Raw genomic sequence first — 21,627 nt, 5'->3', positions numbered from 1 at the left:
TTAGAGATATATGTCCTCCTCACATTATTCCTTGCATTGAAACATTAAGGAAGTTTAGAACAGGTAGCAATTAATTGAGGGTAAAATGTATACAAAAAAAATTTTTTTTAAATGTTTTATTTTAGTTGCTTAGGGCTGTTTGGAATGGAGCTATTACCAGATTTTAGCAAAGACATCTAAGGTTTTTGTAACCGAAATGTGCAAAGAAAAAAAACAGTTAAAAGTTATTTATAACAATTCTATCATAAATAAGGAAAGAATCTAGAAATGGAGGGCTAACTTTAAAAAACATTACTTTACATTCGGAGGCTCTCAAGAAAAAGCAAGAATCCAGAAATGGAGGGTTAACCTTATGCAAAATGACGGTATACAGATGAAGTGCAAAGTCCTATGGCTTACCTTCTAATTGGTGCACTTTGTTAATAAAATTACATGTCTAATTTATGAACGAAATAGCCAAGACAACCTTTTTAGAAATTTCTATTAAAAATAAATAATACAAATGCAATACAAAATAAATTTAGTTATTATTCAATGACATAAACAATGACGCCCCTCCTAAATAAAGTCGCCAAGGGCATGTCTACCTTACCCTTGGTTTTCCTGTTTCGGTCACTCCACTTTTTAAACTGACTATACTTAAATCCTAAATAGGTTAGGGGGAGGGTGGGTTGGATTGATAAACAAAATTTGCATCACCCATTTAAAATGCTAGACCAGCCCCTGAGAAGGGTGTTTTTTTCAGCTTTGAATGACCAATTAAACAGATTAGGCAATACAACCTCTTGCCACACGTTTCAGGTGTCACTTGAATTGAATTGAAGTCAAACAAAGGAGGTAGTTTAAGGAAATATTTCTTACATAGTTCCTTACTTCAAAGAAAATAATTGTTCAAATGAATGATATTTGTCATACTTATTGACAATATAGATGAGACTTGATTGATGACACATTCCTACAAAGGATTTTTACTGCTCTTTAAAGAAATATTGTCCCTTACATAAGATTCTCCTCTGACTGAATCAAATACAAGTAGATTGTAGATGATGTCATTGGGTGAGAATCATAAATGAATGTAAATGCTATTTTGTAGGAGGAATAAAATTTTAGGACTCAGGGATTAGGTGAACAATAACTCACGCTCTTGTCAATTTTCACGCAATGCATAAATCAAACCACGATTTAAATGGCAAATCAATATTTTATTCTATAAAATGAAAATGGTATTTGTAGCAATAAAAAGATTATAATCAAAATTGTTGATATTACATAAAAGAACATTCATGCAACCGTTATTTTGAAAATAGTGACCAAATATCACAGTAATCGGTTACATTTTATGGTCTAAGAAGCAAAAAAGTAACAAAATATAAACAAAAACTGCCATAAATCAAATAGCTAATTAACCGATACGGCTGAACCCGTACAAAATATTTCCATAAAAAATCTATGGAAAAAACCTCGCAAAAACCATTGAATTTAATTGGGTATTAAAAACACGCTTTCATGGAAAAACAATGGTATTTTCATAAAAAGACCATGAGTTTTCCATAGAAAGATGTTCCAAATAGCAACTAAAATTCCATGGTTTTCCCGAGGGTTTTTCGATAAATCTATGGAAATTTTCTCCTGCTAATTTATGCTAATTTATGCTTTTCTCCTGCTGATTTATTATGGTTTTCCATAATAAATTAGCATGTTTTGTTTTCAAGTTTTTTGAAATTCTATGTTATTTCAATTGTCACATAAACCATAAAATACAAATTTTATCACGCAGCTCGATAATATTATTGAATTCTCTTAATCTATGGGATCACTTTCGCGGAATAAAATCAATAAACGAAACAAAATTTAAATCTTGTTCAACCCTACAAATCTTTGAAAAATAATTTATAACTTCAAGCTTCAACAAATTAAAAAGAATCATCAATACAACCTATTTAATCCAAAAAATATCAAGGTCATTAATAAGTGTGATTGCACCGCCAACTGTTGAACCAGGTAATCGTCAAACAAATTATCATTCATCGTTTGATATTCATTATTGTTTTCACCAGAGTTAGTATCACTGTCCATTTTATTAATCTAGACAACACATCATAAAATTAATATATACATAATAATTAATTTTGTTTATTTACTAATTTGTTTAAACTTAAAATTATTGTCTATTATAATTTACTTTATAATAACAAGTACTAATTAAAGTAAAACCTGAATATGCAACATAACGTTGTAGACAATGATGAAAATAGTAACAAGAACTGATATTAATAGTAGTAATAATAATAACAATAATGACAATAATAACAGCAATAATTAGGGCGCCTAAAAAGTTTGTGCAACCCCCAAAAAATATTAAAAAATAATTGTATTATTTATTTTTTATTATTAAATATTCAAAATATTCGCCATTATTGTTTATGGATAGTTGCATCCTTTCCAACCACTTCTTCAATGTTATTCTATTGTCTTTAATAGGTATGCCTTAAAGTATCTTCGTAATTTGTGACTTTTTTGACTTTCAACATCTGTATGAACGGCAAGATGAATTTTGATGCGGTAAATAGCCAAAAATCTGATGGAACTAAATCTGGCGAGTAAGGTGGGTGGCGAAGTATATTGAATTCGGCTTGATCTTGGAAAGTTTTCACTGCTTTTGTGACATGAGGACTAGCATTCTCATAAAGAAATTTCATGTTTTTTTGTATCTGAGGTAGGTCTTTGCTTGTTTGTTTCTTCTATAATTTGCTTCAAGCAATTTTCAATGTAATAGCTAGATGTTATAGTCTTTTTCCAAATAATCAATATGAACAACGCCTGTTGTCTTAAAGAAAATAGAATAAATGTTTTTGTTTAAAAATGGGTACGTTGTACTACTGTTCTCGAAGATACACCTTTGGCTACCCCATTGCCATTTACCCTCTTCGAATTTTGCTAAATTGTCAAAAAAAGCTTTAACCTTCTCCTTTCAATTTTTTTCTGTTAATTGGTGAGGTATCAAACGTGATGATAATTTTCTCGGCCCTAGTCATGTATGATTTCTCTTAGCATATAACGGCTAATAGATGATTGCTCCATAATATCGTCAAAAGTTAAATGAGGGCCATCTTCAATTTTTTGCCTAACTAACTATATTACAGATGTATAACGATATTTACAAATGTATGACGGTAATTGGGCGTCCAGATCGAAGGTCAAAGCGGCTTAGTTAAAGCGGCCTATTTCACAACTGTTCTATATTTTTTTGTTTTAGTCTATATAATTTTGATTAGTCCCCATAAACTTTTTCGAGCTCGGAGGATATCTTTATTCCAAGCAGAGCACGAGCTTTAATATATGCTCTATACTCAAATTTATTCATTTTATAAAGTTTTTTTGAAGTGCTTTTACTAAAATTGAAATACATTTTTTATTATATAAGCAATATCAGTGGCGTACACTGGATTTTTAGATGTTTGAGTTTTGACACTTACAGGCATTGTGCAAACTCCAAACTTTTGTATGTTTATGCTTATATCAAAAAAGAATGTTTTGCAAAGAATTGGGGTGATTGGAGCTTGGGAATAAAAAAACCTTAATTTTTGGGCCCTCCCAGCCCTTAACGTGGGAGCAACGAGTTTGTAAAATATTTTCTTTACTATTTTTATCTAAATTCATATTCATCATAAAATTTCAAAGTTCATGCAATAATCTCTTTTTCTTTCAAAAACCATGACCATATAAAGTTTTAACCCCCCTCAATTTGAGGGGGTTGTAAACATTGCGGGGTCATAAAAACTGAACTAAATCTTATATTCGGATACTAATGCATCCGAATAGAAGATTTTTACCATATTCTTTTACATATAAGTCAATAACAAACTCTTAACCTTAATATAGTAAATCATTTGCACGTGATTTTTAAAAATGTGATTTATATTATTTTTAATTGAAGTGTCTTATTTCGTATCAAAAGTTTTTCACCTTTAATGGTAAAAATGTTCATCATTGTTTGATGAAAAAATAAACATACATTGTATTTTCGACCAAATAAAAACATCTAAATAAACAAGGTTTTCCTTTCAGATATGAAATACTTCGTTTAATTCCATTTTTTAAAAGTGAAAACGTTTGTTTCAAATAAACGTTTTGAAAATTTTAAAAATAAATTTTCAAAATAAATAATATGCTAAAAAAGTATGTGCATATAAATACGCTAGAATGTTTTTTTATACATATCTAATTGTATGTGAAGTTTTTTGTAATATTATCTAATATTTACAATTTTTATTGTTGTTAGTTTTTTCAAACTATTTTTATAACATTCATTAATACTTTATACCATTTTTTAGCACAACTGCATTTCAAAACTAAATAGAGTCAAATCAAGAAGATTGTCATTAATTTAGTTGTTTTATGGGTAATTTTTTTATATAAACGGCCGTTTTTTTTAATTCTATGTTTCAATGATGCTTTCATTTATTAGTAGCAGCAGCAATAGTAGTAGTAGTAGTAGTAGTAGTAGTAGTAGTAGTAGTAGTAGTAGTAGTAGTAGTAGTAGTAGTAGTAGTAGTAGTAGTAGTAGTGGTAGTAATATTAAGCACAGCTGCTGTTCAAGATTATGAGTAAAAAAACTATTAATGACTTATTTGAAATTAAAAGTGACTATAAATGTGGTAAACGGTAATAATAAAAATAAAATATATACAAATGATAAGCATAAAAATTGTAAATGTATGATATCACAAAATAAAAAACATCTCAACATATTCTAGGTAAAAAAAAAGAAAAAAAAAGAAAAAAAACTTTATGCCATTTTTAATTTACTGTTGTTTTTTTTTCAGTTGTTTACAAAGTGTCTGTCACAACTGAACTTAACATTCAGTTCAAAGACTACGAAACATTTCTGTATCATAAAAATTTCTTTTGTCTGTCCTACGTTTTTCAACTTTGTAAAATGTACAAACAGGTTGGTTATGACGACAGCAAAACAAGTTAGTTTAAAGTTTACATATAAACACACATATATATATATATATATATATATCTACACATACATAAATTCAAAGACACAAATACACTTTTATGTACACGTAAACAAAAACATATATTCATACATATTAACGTACACATTGATATATATATATATATATATATATATATATATATATATATATATATATATATATATATATATATATATATATATATATATATATATATATATATATATATATATATATACAGGGCCGTACCAAGGGCGGGGCCAGCCGGGCCGCGGCCTGAGGCGCCAAAATTAGGAGGGCGCAAAATTCCCCAAATTTATTTATTTATTTTCACATTATGAAACTAATTTGCGTGGCGTCACTTTTATGTTGATAAGAAAATTAATTAAAATTGCGCCTCCTGACGAACTTTAAAATAAAAGCTCATTTACCAAACAGAAGAGCGCCCTTAAACACTAAAAAGTTGTATTATCTGAACATTATTTTTTACAATGAATTGTGCAAAAAAATTATCTGGTGCTGAATTTAAGAACGACAATTAAAAACCAATAATTATTTATCATATAAATAAATGATTCATTAAGGATCATATAAATTAATTTAACGCACACATTAAAAATTATTCTAAAAAGAAAAAAATAAAGACAAAAAGAACTTCGAATTTAAAAAAAAGAACGCTTAATTTAAGCGGCTTAAATAAAGAAACAAATGAAATGAAAGTTAAAGAAAGTAAAGTAAGCAAATAATCATAAAAATAAAGAGGGAGAAGAAAAGAAAAAAGAAAAAATAAATAATAGAAGACCGCAATTAAAAAATAAAAAGTTGTATTTTCTGAGCATTATTTTTTACAATGAATCGTGCAAAAAAATTATCTGGTGCTGAATTTAAGAAGAAAAGAAGAGACCGTCTTGAAAGTTGCTGCTACATCTTTAATTACTGACTTAAATTCATATCATCCATTGGAATTAATTGAAGAGGAGATTTTCATTGGCCAAAGTCAAGACGAATTTGGACCAAATGATTCAGAAGCACAAGAAGATAGAAATTCTCAGCTTTCCAAACCAATTGAAATGGGCAACAGTGAATTTCCTCCTGAAATCTCAGAAATTTCAGCAACCTCAGGAGAAAACTTTCAACACAGTGATCCAGCTACATGGCCTAAAATGACAGATAAAACAAGGTGCTTTTTGATTCAGCATGAGCCGGAGCAAGAAAGAAGAGAATTTTTCCCAAACACACTTTGTGACTTTGACAACAGAATGCGACACTTCAGCTCAAAATGGTATGAAAAAATTCATCCCAATGGTGAAAAATTTGTTCGCTACTGGCTGCTGTACAGCAACAAAAAAGATTCTTTGTTTTGTTTTTGCTGTCTGCTATTTTCAACGACAAAAACCAACAATTTTTCAGAAATTTCAAAAGGATTTTGTGACTGGAAAAAACTAAACCCAAGAATTCCAGAACACGAAAACAGCAATGAACACCAAAGATGCTATTCTGATTGGAAAAATCTGGAAAAAAATCTCAAGGAAGGAAAGACCTTGGATTCTGATCTGCAGAGAGTTATCAACGGAGAGATGAAAAAGTGGAGAGATATCTTGAAAGTGATTGTTGATGCAATTATGTTCTGTGCCAAGAACAATCTTGCCCTTCGGGGTTCAACAGAAGTAATTGGAGAGCAAAACAGTGGCATCTTTCTGAACTTAATTGAGCTGATAAGCCATTATTATCCTTTAGTGGCTGAACACGTTGCATCCGTTAAGGCAAAGAAAACCACAACATCCTACTTTTCTCCTCGAATTTAAAATGAGCTGATTGAATTTCTTGGGCAGAAAGTCAGGAATGAAATTTTGTCAAATGTCAGAGAAGCTAAATACTACTCTGTTTTGTTTGACTGCACTCCAGATGCCTCCCACAAAGAGCAGATGACCCAAATAATCAGGTATGTCCACATCACTGAGGAAACCTGTACAATTGAGGAAAGCTTTGTGGACTTCATTGAATCTCACGAAAAAACTGGAAAGGGCCTTGCAGCTGAAATCACCGAAAAACTGGAGAAGGATGGCCTGAGCATTTCTGATTGTCGGGGCCAAGGTTACGACAATGGAGCCAATATGTCTGGAAAATATAATGGCGTCCAAGCTCACATCCATTCTCTAAATGAGTTTGCAAGATTTGTTCCATGTGCAGCTCACACTTTAAACCTTGTTGGTGTCCATGCTGCTGAAGTTTCTCCACTCATGATTACATTCTTTGGAAAAGTACAAGCCATCTTTAACTTTTTCTCAAGTTCTACCTTAAGATGGGAAAAACTGATAAAAACATTGACCATCTCACTAAAGGGAAATAGTGATACAAGATGGTCTGCCAAAAAAGAAGCAATCATCCCACTACACAGACAAATAAAAGAAGTTCTTCAAGTTTTGGAATCCATAATTCACACTCCCAAGACAAATGCTGTCTCAGTTTGCAGTGCAAAAGAGCTCATCATTCAAATTGATTTCAGTTTTCTGTGTTTGTTCGATTTTTGGTGTCAAATTCTTTCTTTAATTGACCGGGAAAACAAACTGCTTCAGTCTAAAAACATTTCAATTTACATTGCAGCAAAAAAAATGAAAGGACTGAAGGCTTCCATTCAGAATCTGAGAGATGTTGGGGTGGACAACATTATCAAAGCTGCTGCAGAAACAGCTATCCAAATTGGAATTGAAGGAGACTTTCCTATGAAGAGAAAGCGCAAAGTGAAGCAGATGGCACTTTATAAAGCTGAAGATGACTTTTGCCGTTTGTCACCAGAAACAGATTTCGGATCCCAGTGCAACCTTGTGTTTGACAGCATTCTCACACAAATTGAGTGGCGGTTTGAAGCTATGTCTGCAGTATCCTCAGATTTTGACTTCCTCAGTGGACATTCTCTCTCCAAAAGTTCAGTGGATGAACTTAAGACTAAAGCCAAAAATTTGCCTAAAATTTACAAGGCAGATTTAGATTCTTCAGATTTCCAGTCAGAAATGGCAAGCTTTAAATATCAAGCTGCTGCCATGATAGAAAACTTTGAAAAATCTAGCTCGATGGACATTTTGCAGCTCATTCATAAAAACTCATTGACTGATGCTTATCCTAACACGGCAATTGCTATTCGCATCTTCCTCACCTTACCAGTTACAGTTGCCACGTGTGAAAGAAGTTTCAGTAAACTTAAGATCATAAAAAACTATTTGAGATCAACTATGGGCCAAGAACGTTTGTCTTGTCTGGCAGTAGTTTCAATTGAACATGAAGTGGCCAACGCACTTGATTTTGATGATGTCATTAGTGACTTTGCCTCCAAAAAAGCCAGAAAAGTGACCTTGAACTGAAGTTTGTGAAACATTGGTAACAAATTGTTCTTTTAACTTGATGCGATAAATTTTGTGATCAATAATTAATTTTTTTTCATGTAAATATATATATATATATAATGTGTTTTTTGTATATTTTTTTGGGAGGAGGGCGCAATTTTATTTGCTTGCCCGAGCGCAAAGTTGGCCTGGTACGGCCCTGTATATATATTATATATATATATATATATATATATATATATATATATATATATATATACATATATATATATATATATATATACATATATATATATATATATATATATATATATATATATATATATATATATATATATGTATATATATATATATATATATATATATATATATATATATATATATATATATATATATATATATATATATATATATATATATATATATATATATATATATAGAGAGAGAGAGAGAGAGAGAGAGAAAGTTCCTAGAATTCGTAATAAAAGAAAAAAATTAATTAAATAAAAAATAATAATTTTATCCAAGCATTTCTATTGGTAAAACACGCTATAAAAAAATGTTTATTTTCATAGGCCGAAATTTTAACTCAAAAACTCAATTAATATTAATGCGAATTAAATTGTATTTTTACTTGTATTCTCCAGAGTAACAATAATTACTTGATGTTTTTCAAATTGCCATGTTTGCAAAGTACGTTGTTATGCTTTAAATAACATTACATTAAGTTTTGTTTACGAAACCTTTTTAAATTATATAAAATTGTTATAGTGTAACATAAATCTTTATTCGAAAATTTTTTCAAAGCTAGTTTATTTTTAAAAATAAGATAAAATAAATAAAACTTTTTTTAATTTAAGAATAACGCATAACGCGTTGCATTAGAAAAAAGAAAAAAGTTTAATAAGAAGTTGAAACTTTTTACATATATAATTAAATGGTATTAAATTCATCTAAATTGAAATTTTTATAACACATCTAACCGTACTTCTATTTTTAGGTATTCAATCGTTTTTAGAAAATTTAATTTCACGCAAGAAACTACTTAGCGACATTCAACATTTTTTTTTACAAGATGCAAACAACTCAACTTTAGTATTATATGGAATGTCGGGTGTCGGAAAGACACATATTGCCAGAAAATATTGTGAAATATCTTATAATTTCTATCAAAACTTTGTTTGGATTGACGCAACATTTGGAATGTTACAAACTTCAATGAGAAACCTATGTCAAATATTAGGACTCGAGATTCATGATTCGAAAGGAGATTATTTTGATATAAAAGTGATTGTTGGAAAAATTCATAACTATTACAAAAATGAAAAGACATTGTATATTTTTGACAATGTCGACGATGAAAGTGTTAAAAACTTATCAATGTACATTTCAAGCAAACCGAATTCATTCACGTTGATTACCTCTCAATGGAGAACGTGGTCAAATAATGTAAATAAAATGCTAGTCGATGTTTTTTCTTCTGAAGAAGCTTTCGCGTATGTAAAAAATAATATTAAAGAAAACAGCGACAAAAGCATAAGAAACTTAATTAAAGAACTTGGTTATCATCCGTTTGCAATTACTCTGGCAATAAAATATATAAATATACATAAAATTTCGATAGAAAAATACATAGATCGATATATATCAAAGCCATCAGAAATATTAGACAATAATAACTTTCCAACAGAAGAAAAATCAATGTCTCCAATAAAAGCAATTAACTTAGTTTTAACAAAATTAGAAAAAACTAAACCTTTTCCATTTAAAATATTAAACTGTTTATCTCATTGCGACGGTCAAAACATCAGTAAACAATTTATAACTCAAATCTCAAATCAAATAGAAACAAACAATGAATCTTTAATAGATGAAGCTATTGGATTACTAATGAGTTATTCTTTACTAAACTGTTTTGATGATAAAAAATATACAATGCACGAACTGACACAGTTAACATGTAAATGTTTTCAAAAGAAAAATGCAAGTACAAATACATATCTTGATTTAATCGAAAATTATTTTAAAGTTGAATTGAATGAAGTTAAAGATCACATGGATTACGGAAATCATTTTGTTTTTCATTTTATCTTTATGTTTCATACTAACGGAAAAAAACTTTCGGAAACCTTCCATCATATGACGACTTCTATTCGAAAATTATTAGTATGTAAAGGTTTATTTGAAGAAGCAATCGAAATATTAAAAGCTGTTCAAAATTTTAATACAGAAACTTATGGTGAAAATAATAAAATCACGCTTGATACAAAACGTAATATCGCAAAGTGTTTAGACAATATGGGAAAATATAACGAAGCTTTAGAAATTTATTATTCTGTTGATAAAATACAAACTGAAGTTTTAGGTAACAACCATCTGGATACAATGACAACAAGACATAATATCGCAAGCTGTTTGGACAAAATGGGAAAATATAACGAAGCTTTAGAAATTTTTTATTCTGTTGATAAAATACGAACTGAAATTTTAGGTATCAGCCATCTGTCTACATTGAAAACAAAACATAATATCGCACTCTGTTTAGACAATATGGGAAAATATAACGAAGCTTTAGAAATTTATTATTCTGTTGATAAAATACGAACTGAAATTTTAGGTATCAACCATCCGTCTACAATGACAACAAAACATAATATCGCATTCTGTTTGAACAATATGGGAAAATATAACGAAGCTTTAGAAATTTATTATTCTGTTGATAAAATACAAACTGAAATTTTAGGTATCAACCATCCGTCTACAATGATAACAAAACGTAATATCGCACTCTGTTTAGACAATATGGGAAAATATAACGAAGCTTTAGAAATTTATTATTCTGTTGATAAAATACGAACTGAAATTTTAGGTATCAACCATCCGTCTACAATGACAACAAAAAATAATATCGCATTCTGTTTGAACAATATGGGAAAATATAACGAAGCTTTAGAAATTTATTATTCTGTTGATAAAATACAAACTGAAATTTTAGGTATCAACCATCCGGATACAATGGCAACAAAACATAATATCGCAATCTGTTTGAACAATATGGGAAAATATAACGAAGCTTTAGAAATTTATTATTCTGTTAATAAAATACAAACTGAAATTTTAGGTATCAACCATCCGTCTACAATGGCAACAAAACATAATATCGCAATCTGTTTGAACAATATGGGAAAATATAACGAAGCTTTAGAAATTTATTATTCTGTTAATAAAATACAAACTGAAATTTTAGGTATCAACCATCCGTCTACAATGACAACAAAAAATAATATCGCAGTCTGTTTGAACAATATGGGAAAATATAACGAAGCTTTAGAAATTTATTATTCTGTTGATAAAATACAAACTGAAATTTTAGGTATCAACCATCCGTCTACAATGACAACAAAACATAATATCGCAATCTGTTTGAACAATATGGGAAAATATAACGAAGCTTTAAAAATTTATTATTCTGTTGATAAAATACAAACTGAAATTTTAGGTATCAACCATCCGTCTACAATGACAACAAAACGTAATATCGCAAGCTGTTTGCGCAATATGGGAAAATATAACGAAGCTTTAGAAATTTATTATTCTGTTGATAAAATAGAAACTGAAATTTTAGGTATCAACCATCCGTCTACAATGATAACAAAACATAATATCGCACTCTGTTTGAACAAAATGGGAAAATATAACGAAGCTTTAAAAATTTATTATTCTGTTGATAAAATACAAACTGAAATTTTAGGTATCAACCATCCGTCTACAATGACAACAAAACGTAATATCGCACTCTGTTTGCACAATATGGGAAAATATAACGAAGCTTTAGAAATTTATTATTATGTTGATAAAATAGAAACTGAAATTTTAGGTATCAACCATCCGGATACAATGATAACAAAACATAATATCGCAAGCTGTTTGGACAATATGGGAAAATATAACGAAGCTTTAGAAATTTATTATTATGTTGATAAAATAGAAACTGAAATTTTAGGTATCAACCATCCGTCTACAATGAAAACAAAACATAATATCGCAATCTGTTTGAACAATATGGGAAAATATAACGAAGCTTTAAAAATTTATTATTCTGTTGATAAAATACAAACTGAAATTTTAGGTATCAACCATCCGGATACAATGATAACAAAACATAATATCGCAAGCTGTTTGAATAATATGGGAAAATATAACGAAGCTTTAGAAATTTATTATTCTGTTGATAAAATAAAAACTGAAATTTTAGGTATCAACCATCCGTCTACAATGACAACAAAACATAATATCGCAATCTGTTTGAACAATATGGGAAAATATAACGAAGCTTTAAAAATTTATTATTCTGTTGATAAAATACAAACTGAAATTTTAGGTATCAACCATCCGTCTACAATGACAACAAAACGTAATATCGCAAGCTGTTTGCGCAATATGGGAAAATATAACGAAGCTTTAGAAATTTATTATTCTGTTGATAAAATAGAAACTGAAATTTTAGGTATCAACCATCCGTCTACAATGATAACAAAACATAATATCGCACTCTGTTTGAACAAAATGGGAAAATATAACGAAGCTTTAAAAATTTATTATTCTGTTGATAAAATACAAACTGAAATTTTAGGTATCAACCATCCGTCTACAATGACAACAAAACGTAATATCGCACTCTGTTTGCACGATATGGGAAAATATAACGAAGCTTTAGAAATTTATTATTATGTTGATAAAATAGAAACTGAAATTTTAGGTATCAACCATCCGGATACAATGATAACAAAACATAATATCGCAAGCTGTTTGGACAATATGGGAAAATATAACGAAGCTTTAGAAATTTATTATTCTGTTGATAAAATAAAAACTGAAATTTTAGGTATCAACCATCCGTCTACAATGAAAACAAAACATAATATCGCACTCTGTTTGAATAATTTAGAAAAAAAGCAAGCGAGTTGTTTTATTATTTGATTATTATATTAGTTTTAATATATATATATAAGTTTATCTGTTGATAAAATATAATTGATGAACGTTTTTCTTTAAAAGTTAGAGAGCTCCGTATTTAATTCTTATAAATAAAATCTTAAGTTTTAATAAATTTTTAATAAGAAAAAAGTTTGTTTATTTTCGTGTTTATAGCTATAATATTTTTATTTTTTAAAATTTGAATGTATTATTAATTATAAAAATTAAAAGATTCACCTCTTTTAATTTTTCATAACTAAGTTATGGTTTAAACTTCTTTTATAAAGTATAAAATTATTTGAAAGCAAAGATTTTGTTATTGCATGCATATATATATATATATATATATATATATATATATATATATATATATATATATATATATATATATATATATATATATATATATATATATATATATATATATATATATATATATGTATATATATATATATATATATATATATATATATATATATATATATATATATATATATATATATATATATATATATATATATATATATATATATATATATATATATATATATATATATATATATATATATATATATATATAAGATGAACCACATAATACGATTCTCTCAGGAATTATGGTATGGAATATTAAGAAAACGTTGTTTGATTTAATTTTTAACTCTCATGATAATAATTTTCTATATGTTAGTAAAGATGATTTTATTCTTTTGTTCTAATAAAGTTAAGTTAGAAAAACAATTATCAAAATGTATAATTCTAATTTATTTAAAAAGAAATAAAAATAATTCACATATATTAATCTAGATTGATTGATTACACACATAAAAAAAGTCGTGACAAAAGTGACCCACCCTTGTTTTGAGGTCTAGCAAAAAAAAAAAAAAAAAAAAAAATGTAAACTCAAACTGCCATAAATTTTGAAAGTAATTTTTTTAAAAACGTGTAAAGAGTCTTTATTAAACGGCTGTTTATGTTTTAATAACAATAATAATAATATTTTAATGACATTTTTTTTCATATTTTAATAATTCTAAATAAGTCTTGCAATAAAAAAGTTACATAAGAACGAGAATTTCGTTAACATTTTATCGGAACGCAAAGATTCCAATAAGATCCTTTACGGTTGGCACGGATATTGCCAACCAAGCTGACCTAAGAACGCCACTTATATGGGATTACGGCGTACACATCAACACATCAACTATTATGCAAATTTTGAAATCTTATAATTTTTTGTTTAAGTTAAGTGAAATTTTTAATTTATATTATGACAATAAAAACACATGTAGAATGCGAACCACTACATATAATTTTATAAAAATTGATGCAAATGTAGGATATGGATACACCAAACTCTGGATAAAATTTTATTCGGAGTTTTTTACTAGTTAAAAATTTATGGCGGTTTGAATTTATATTTATATATATATATTTTTTTTTGCTAGAGCTCAAAACTAGGATGACTTTTGAACGGTTTTTGAACTTAGGTTCGGCTGGGCATTTTTCTTATGTCTTTTACCATATGATACTGAGAACCAATTCTCTTTTTATTTGCATTTAATGTTTATTCAGGGAATTTTCAGCCTGAAAGTTTAAATTTTATCATAATTATATTGTTTACGCAAAGTTATGGAAAATATAGAAACATTTATTCGTCATTTATAAATATTTTACTACGTTCTTGTTTTACAGTTTTCATCAACAAAATTTAAATAAAAAAATTAATGACGGAAGCAAGTAGAAGACAGAAGTTTTGTCATAAAGCCCCTATAGTGTATAGTATATATGCAAATAAATTTTTAGATTCAGGAATTAAAGAGTAATTTATAAAAAAGTTTGGAAAATGATCGCTGATATCAGTTTTTAATATTCTTCTTTTGATTTGGCAAGACATTGGAATATTAGTGATAATGTTTTTAATATTCTACTTTTGATTTGGCAAGACATTGGAATATTAGTGATAATGTTATCAATAATTGAAGAAGTATTGCGTGATACGCGCGTTGGTTTGTTAATTACAGGTATTAAACTGTTCTGAAGTAGAGTACTTACAAACCGTTTAGCGTATGAATCATTATTTATTTTTTGAATATCTATGTTAAGATAACCAATTAAGTAAATATGTTTTTTATTGACTTTTGGCAATATATTTTTTAAGGGTTTTTCATACGCTTCCAAAATACCATTTTAGGTGGTTTGTAAAAAGAAGTTATAAAAATATTTATGGTTTTCTGATTAAGAATTTCAATTGTTAACGACTCACAATTAGCGTCATTGACACTGAGGTTTAGTAATTTTCTAAAAGTAAAAGAATTGCAAATAAAAGCACATACGCCCCCACCAATGCCGTTTTTCCTGAAAATAATTAGAATTTAACCCATCGCCATGTTGACACCAAGTTTCCGTTTGACAGATTACACTAAAATTGTAGTTTAAGTTCTTTAAAGTTAGTTTTAGGGATTCAAAATTTTTACTTAAACTCCTGATGTTCAAATTTAATAATGAAAAATTGTATAATGAAGAGTTTAAATAACTTGAGGCATCACTTATATTAAAATAAACAGTTTCTTTCGAAAAGTTATTAAAACAATTTACGTCAGGGTCAAAGTCATTTATTAAAAGTATCGTGTTTTCTCTAGTAGAGATATCAAAAACATTCAAAATATTATTTTCCGCTATTTAAAAAAAAAAATTATATATATATATATCTTTAAATATTCAAAATATATATAATTTTTAAATTTTGATTTGATTTATTATTACTAAATTTAAGTAAAGAGTTTTTTGAAGTAATATTTTTATGATACCTAAGATAAACATTTTCACCATTGGATCGTTTTTTCTTTACTTTCGCCAATAACTTTTTTCTTATATCCACAGTTTCACGGGAAAAGTCTTCCTTTACATACAAGTTAGTTCTATTAAACCTATATGATTCTTACAGAATTTTTATCTTGTCTTTATACCTCAGCAAAATAATAACAATTGTTCTGGAGCGTCCATTTCTTTTTAATCCTGTTCGATGAGCAAGCGCTACATCTATTCCACTTAATCCTAATTTATTTTCCAAAAGCGTTTGAATTTTTTCTTCTATTTCCATTCAGCTTTCTTTTTCAATTTCCAACAACCCATCAATTCTTAGATTTTTTCTTCTCGATCTATCTTCAGATAATCTTTGTTTTTCCTTGATATTTTAATTAAATGATGTTTCTTTTCTTGATTTTTCGTTTTCTCGTTCATTGATACTGGCAATTTCTTTTATCGAACAGCTCCTCGTGGAAATTCAAGCTCAACTTAACGTCGAACTTAACTTCTACGTCATTAACTAATAACTTTATTTCGTTAGAACTAACATTAACTTTTTCTTCAACTTTTTCTTTCATTGAATGTCTTGGTGTTGGCACTTAAAATGTCGATAAAAATTTGTTCTTGCTGTTTCAATATAATAGCCATCTCATTTTTATATTCTGAAAACATTGTTGCAGTTTCTTTTAATTATATTCTAAAAACATTTCTTTTAGCATTTTTTGAATTTCAACAATTGTGACTGCTATATTTATCAAACTTTCCTGTTGTTATTTTATTTTTTTATTGTTTTTGTAAATAAATATATCTTGTTGTAAAAATTTATTTAAAGATTAAACTTTTTTCAGCGTGTTTTTTTTACCACAGTAACAAAAAACACGTCCGCTCACTTACTTGCGCATTGCGCAAGTGCTTTGCTACTACTCAACAAAATAAAGTCTTAAAAGATTCCTTAGCCTTAGTTTACCTAAAGACATCTATAATATATTAAAGTTAAATCATAAATTAAATTTTATGATAATTGAGTCTATACGTGTTAGACATTAAAACATTGATTTACAAACAGTATTTTCCGCATATATTCTAGAATAAATTGTTTACTCATAATAAAAAGTAAAAATTCTGATTAAAACTTTCAGCAGATCTTTTTTTGATTGGCACACAGGCATCAGCTCTCTATGAGACATTGTAGCCCTTATGAACCTGTCTGGGCACCACACACTGACATTGAAGCCCTGGTGACCTTTTTCACAATGCGTTCAATAGATTCACCAAGAATAGGAAAGTTTGGTGCAATCATTGGATTAATAATAAACTGTATAATATCATCTTTCATCAAACAGCAGGAAAAAACTGGTTTACTGATTTCCTCTGTTTCCAAATTGATTAAATCTATTAGACTATTTGATTTAGTGTTTATGACTGGTATTCTTCTATTTTTGCATTTTCTCCAACGTCCTTATTATTTCTATCATTAATCATCTTCTGCACTGCAAATCTTCTTGCTCATTCATCTGAACTACAGAGGTAAGAAACTTAGTTACATAACTAAGTTTATTACCTTAAGCTCAAACCACATAATAGAAAAAACACCAATGATAAACTCAGCTAACAGTTTCAAGTTTTGTAGATCTTTGTTTTCTAAACAATGCTCGGAGCACCAGATTCGAAGTAGCCTATTTGTAAAATTCAACCATCTTGAATGATTGCGTTGGTCTATTTAAATCTCTTTTAATTCATTAGGAAAAATACCTGATGCTATTGCATTATATATTCTGTATAAATACTTCTGATTTGTAGACAAAGAATCTACAATTTTCTTCTCGAATAATGTCTACAACAAAATCAAGCTGAGGGATGATTGTCAAAAAAAGAAGCTTTTGCTATGTTAATACGTTTTCCGATGTTTCCTGAGCATCTATTTTCAGATAAAGTTTTCCATCTAAAGCTTACATTAAATGCCTAAGTGGTAATTCGTTGGTATGTAGCGCACAAATAATCCAGATAAGTTTAAGATAGAGTTTCTTCTATAAAAAGTGAAACCCTTCCAACCTATAATAATTATTTAACTCCACTCTAACTTACTTCTTACTCTTACTTCTTAACTCTACTCGAACTCTAACTAACTGAACTCTAGAGTTGAGTTGAAGAGCTCTTTTAACTCAACTTAAGTTAAAAATGTTAACTTTAAAAGTTTAGAAATAATTTTTTTTTTTATTAATAAAAACAAGTAATATATGTTGTGAAAAAAGATTTTATAATTTTCATTTTGCTTGAATTTTTTTTTTTTAATATAAATGCAGTTATTTATATTTAAACTTTCTTAGGCTGTTTGTATTTCCTACCACATTGAAATGCTCAGATATAAAAGGAATACTTGAATAAAGTTAATTAATAGAAAAAAAGAAAGAAGGAAAACCTTGGGAAACATCAAATGACATCCGTGTGTTTACTCCATTTTGTTGACAAAGAACCAAGCATAGAGTTTCCTTACCCCACTTTTAATCTTGGATTTAATGCAACTGAAAAACCGGAGATGCTTTTATTTACAGGCAAACAAAGAATTATAAAATATCAGAATGAACCTTCTATTGAATTAAAATTTTTATCTAATTCAAGTGGATCTGAGAGTTTTGATCTAGTGATTACCAAGAATGACTCTTACAAATTTGGGGTGGAACTTCCCCTACACCCCAAACGAGGGGTGTAGGGGAAGTTCCACCCCTCCAAAGCTGTCATATAACCATTTGAGTTGGCACAATGAGCAAGTTTTGAACTGTAGTTAGCAAATTGCAAATATTGAGACCTTTTTTTGGTGTCTTCAGTTGGCAATAAATATACCCCCCCCTCCTCTTTATTAACAACAACAAAATTTATTAACAACAACAAAACTAGCAACAAAATTAAAAATCAATTGAAAATTAAAAGCGTATTAAAAACTACAGTAGTAATCTCATGAATAATTCTGTGAATAATTTTATATGCATTTAATCTTTCCATTTTTTTCTTAATAGTTTTACTCGCACCTAAACTTTTGTCATAAAAATTATCTGATACCATCATGCACTTGAACATTTAATTATTGAACTTTTATGTTTAAAAACACAAACAGGTTAAAATCCATCATATTTTAGAGAAGTTTTGAATTTGTTAAGAAAAAAAGTTTAGAAATTTGCTTTATTGATAAATGAATTTTTGATTATTTTGAATATTTTTATGCAATTTAAGTGTTTTTTTTTTATTTAAATTGCTTTATTTATACACATTTAAACTATTTTTAAGGAGTTAGAGAAAATATAGGTGACAATGAAATTCAATCAGGTTGTCATTTAAATAGAAATATCAGGATTTTTGAATTTTTTGTTCCTGCAAATGTTAACTTTCATCCAAATAAAATTCTTGAACCGTCACAGAATCAAACTTACAAATAAACTTGTCTCTTGCCACAGAATCAGCTGCATGCTGAAACCGATGTTTCGTCAGATGAGCGTCATTTATTTCATAACTTTATGGGTCATTCAGAGAAAATGAGTTAAGATAGGTATCAAACACCCGTAGCTGCAAAAATGATTTAAGCTATAATTTCGAATCAACAAAGGTGCGAGTCAATAGTGATAAAGGTAACACCCACATTTAATTATTTTTTTTATTTTAATAAACTGTATACTTTAACCAAATAATTCAAAAGTTATGTATACCTTTTTAATTACTATTTTATTTAATTTAGGTTCTGATGACGATCTATCAACAAACACCGACAATAGTAGTAAGTAATAAAAAAATCACTAAAACATATCAACTTTTTTTTTTGACTAAGAACTCTAATTATTATAGTTTTCTATGTTTTAGATAAAATAGATAAATACTCATAGAAATTACACGGACCAACAAAAATTTTTCAGCAAAAAAAATGTTTTTGATATATCATTACTCATTTTGATTTCACATAATAAATCCATAATATTGTCACAAAAATAATTATTTAAAAGTATGCCGTTTTGGGTCTTATTTTTATATTTTTATATATTATTAAAAATATTATATATTAAAATATATATTAAAAATATTAGCATATTTTTATAAAGATCTTAAAAATAATATTTGTTTGTAAAAACAATTAATACTTATTATATTATTGCTGAAAAATTTTTTTTCTTTTAATTGTTTAAAGAGTCACGAGCGCTTTTTGCAATATTTTTTGTCAAAAAATATTACGTAAAAATATTGGTTATCTAAAACCTCTATGAAAATACGTTTCTTTTGAGACCCAAGTTGACATACCTAAAGTGGCAAAATCTCTGTAAGAAGGAGTAAAAAAAGCTTCAAATGTTATTCTGGTTTTTTAAAAACATTCTTTAATTTACGACTTCTTGAAGCATCTAATAATATAAGTTGCAGTATTAAAATACTGCCACCATAAGTTGCAGTATTTTATTTTATAATTTACATAAAAAGAAAAATAATAAAAAAGAACAATAATTGAAAAAATAAATCTCTTTTATATCTAAATATATCTAAACAGTGCTGTAGCAAGCTAAAATGGCGCCAGGGGTCTAAAACATTTGGCGCCTACCCACTAAAAATGGCCCTACCACCTCCCCTCATAAAAAAAACCCTATCCATAAAAATAACTTCCCTTCTCCAAAAAACTAATTTAGTAACTTCTAATCACGTTTACAGGCTGCGGTTTGGACCTTTGAGAGATAGCAACAAAAAAATTGAAAATGGCCCTAATAAAAGAATTCTTTAGCACTTAACAATTCATTAACAATAACAAATAAGTTTAATATACATCAAGTGAAATTGATTTTCCCTGCTTTTAATTTGGTCATAGTTTACCTTCTTTGCTATTTCATTCTCAATTGAAATAATAGCCGAACTGGATGAGCTTTCTTGTCCAATGATTGATTGCAAGTAATTGTTCAATAATTTAAGTTTACAAAAATTTCTTTCACATGTTGAACATGTCGCTGGAAGAGGAAGAAAAATCCTGAGTGAAACTTCAATGTTCGGATATGCATCTGTTAAAGAGTACAAGTGTATGAATTGCAATATTTCAATTGGATTAGCACATTCCAAATTTTCCATCATAGGTTTTGCGTGAAACTTGAAAGTCCTAATCTCAGCTTGCAGTTCTAAAGAATCCAAATCATTTTTGTACTTCTGGGCTAGACTAAAGCTTTTTGCTTAAGTTCTTCAACAGTTAAGGAAGATTTGTTTTCCAGTGAGAAATAGAAAGTCAGATGTTACTTCGGACATTGCCTCAAATCGCCATTGTATTTGTGTGATAATGCTGTCAAACACACAGTTGCATTGAATGATAAAGTCTTGTTCTGGTTTGATTAATGCTATCATCATCAGTTTCATCAAACATCATACGCTTGACTTTTCTCTTTCGTTTAATTGGGAAGTCTGTGTCAATGTCAATTACTTTTGCTGTTTGTTTGGCAGATTCTATGATGTCTTTCACTCCTCTTTCTCTGAGATACTGGATGGCCGGGACAAACCAATTCATT

General features: G+C 28.2%; 1 protein-coding gene across 3 annotated transcripts in view; it reads left to right on the top strand.

Moving 5' to 3' along the window:
• Positions 1-4,098: 4,098 nt before the first annotated feature.
• The window catches only part of LOC136075212 (uncharacterized), a 101,721-nt gene continuing 84,192 nt past the window's right edge, over positions 4,099-21,627 (top strand). Inside the window, exons 1-3 of one of the 3 annotated variants that reach the window (XM_065787697.1) lie at positions 4,099-4,179; positions 4,335-4,402; positions 9,330-13,456. In XM_065787697.1, the coding sequence (XP_065643769.1) occupies positions 4,399-4,402; positions 9,330-13,309 (3,984 nt within the window). In that variant the 5' untranslated portion in view covers positions 4,099-4,179; positions 4,335-4,398 and the 3' untranslated portion in view covers positions 13,310-13,456. Of the gene's footprint in view, positions 4,180-4,334; positions 4,403-4,831; positions 4,977-9,329; positions 13,457-21,627 lie in introns of those variants that run through there. The other 2 variants (XM_065787696.1, XM_065787695.1) reach the window with 2 other exon arrangements.

This window comes from Hydra vulgaris, chromosome 01 (assembly GCF_038396675.1).
Source record: "Hydra vulgaris chromosome 01, alternate assembly HydraT2T_AEP".
In the NCBI taxonomy this organism is placed as follows: domain Eukaryota; kingdom Metazoa; phylum Cnidaria; class Hydrozoa; order Anthoathecata; family Hydridae; genus Hydra; species Hydra vulgaris.
Note: the sequence above shows the minus strand (reverse complement) of the source record. Positions and strands in the feature narration are given on the sequence as shown.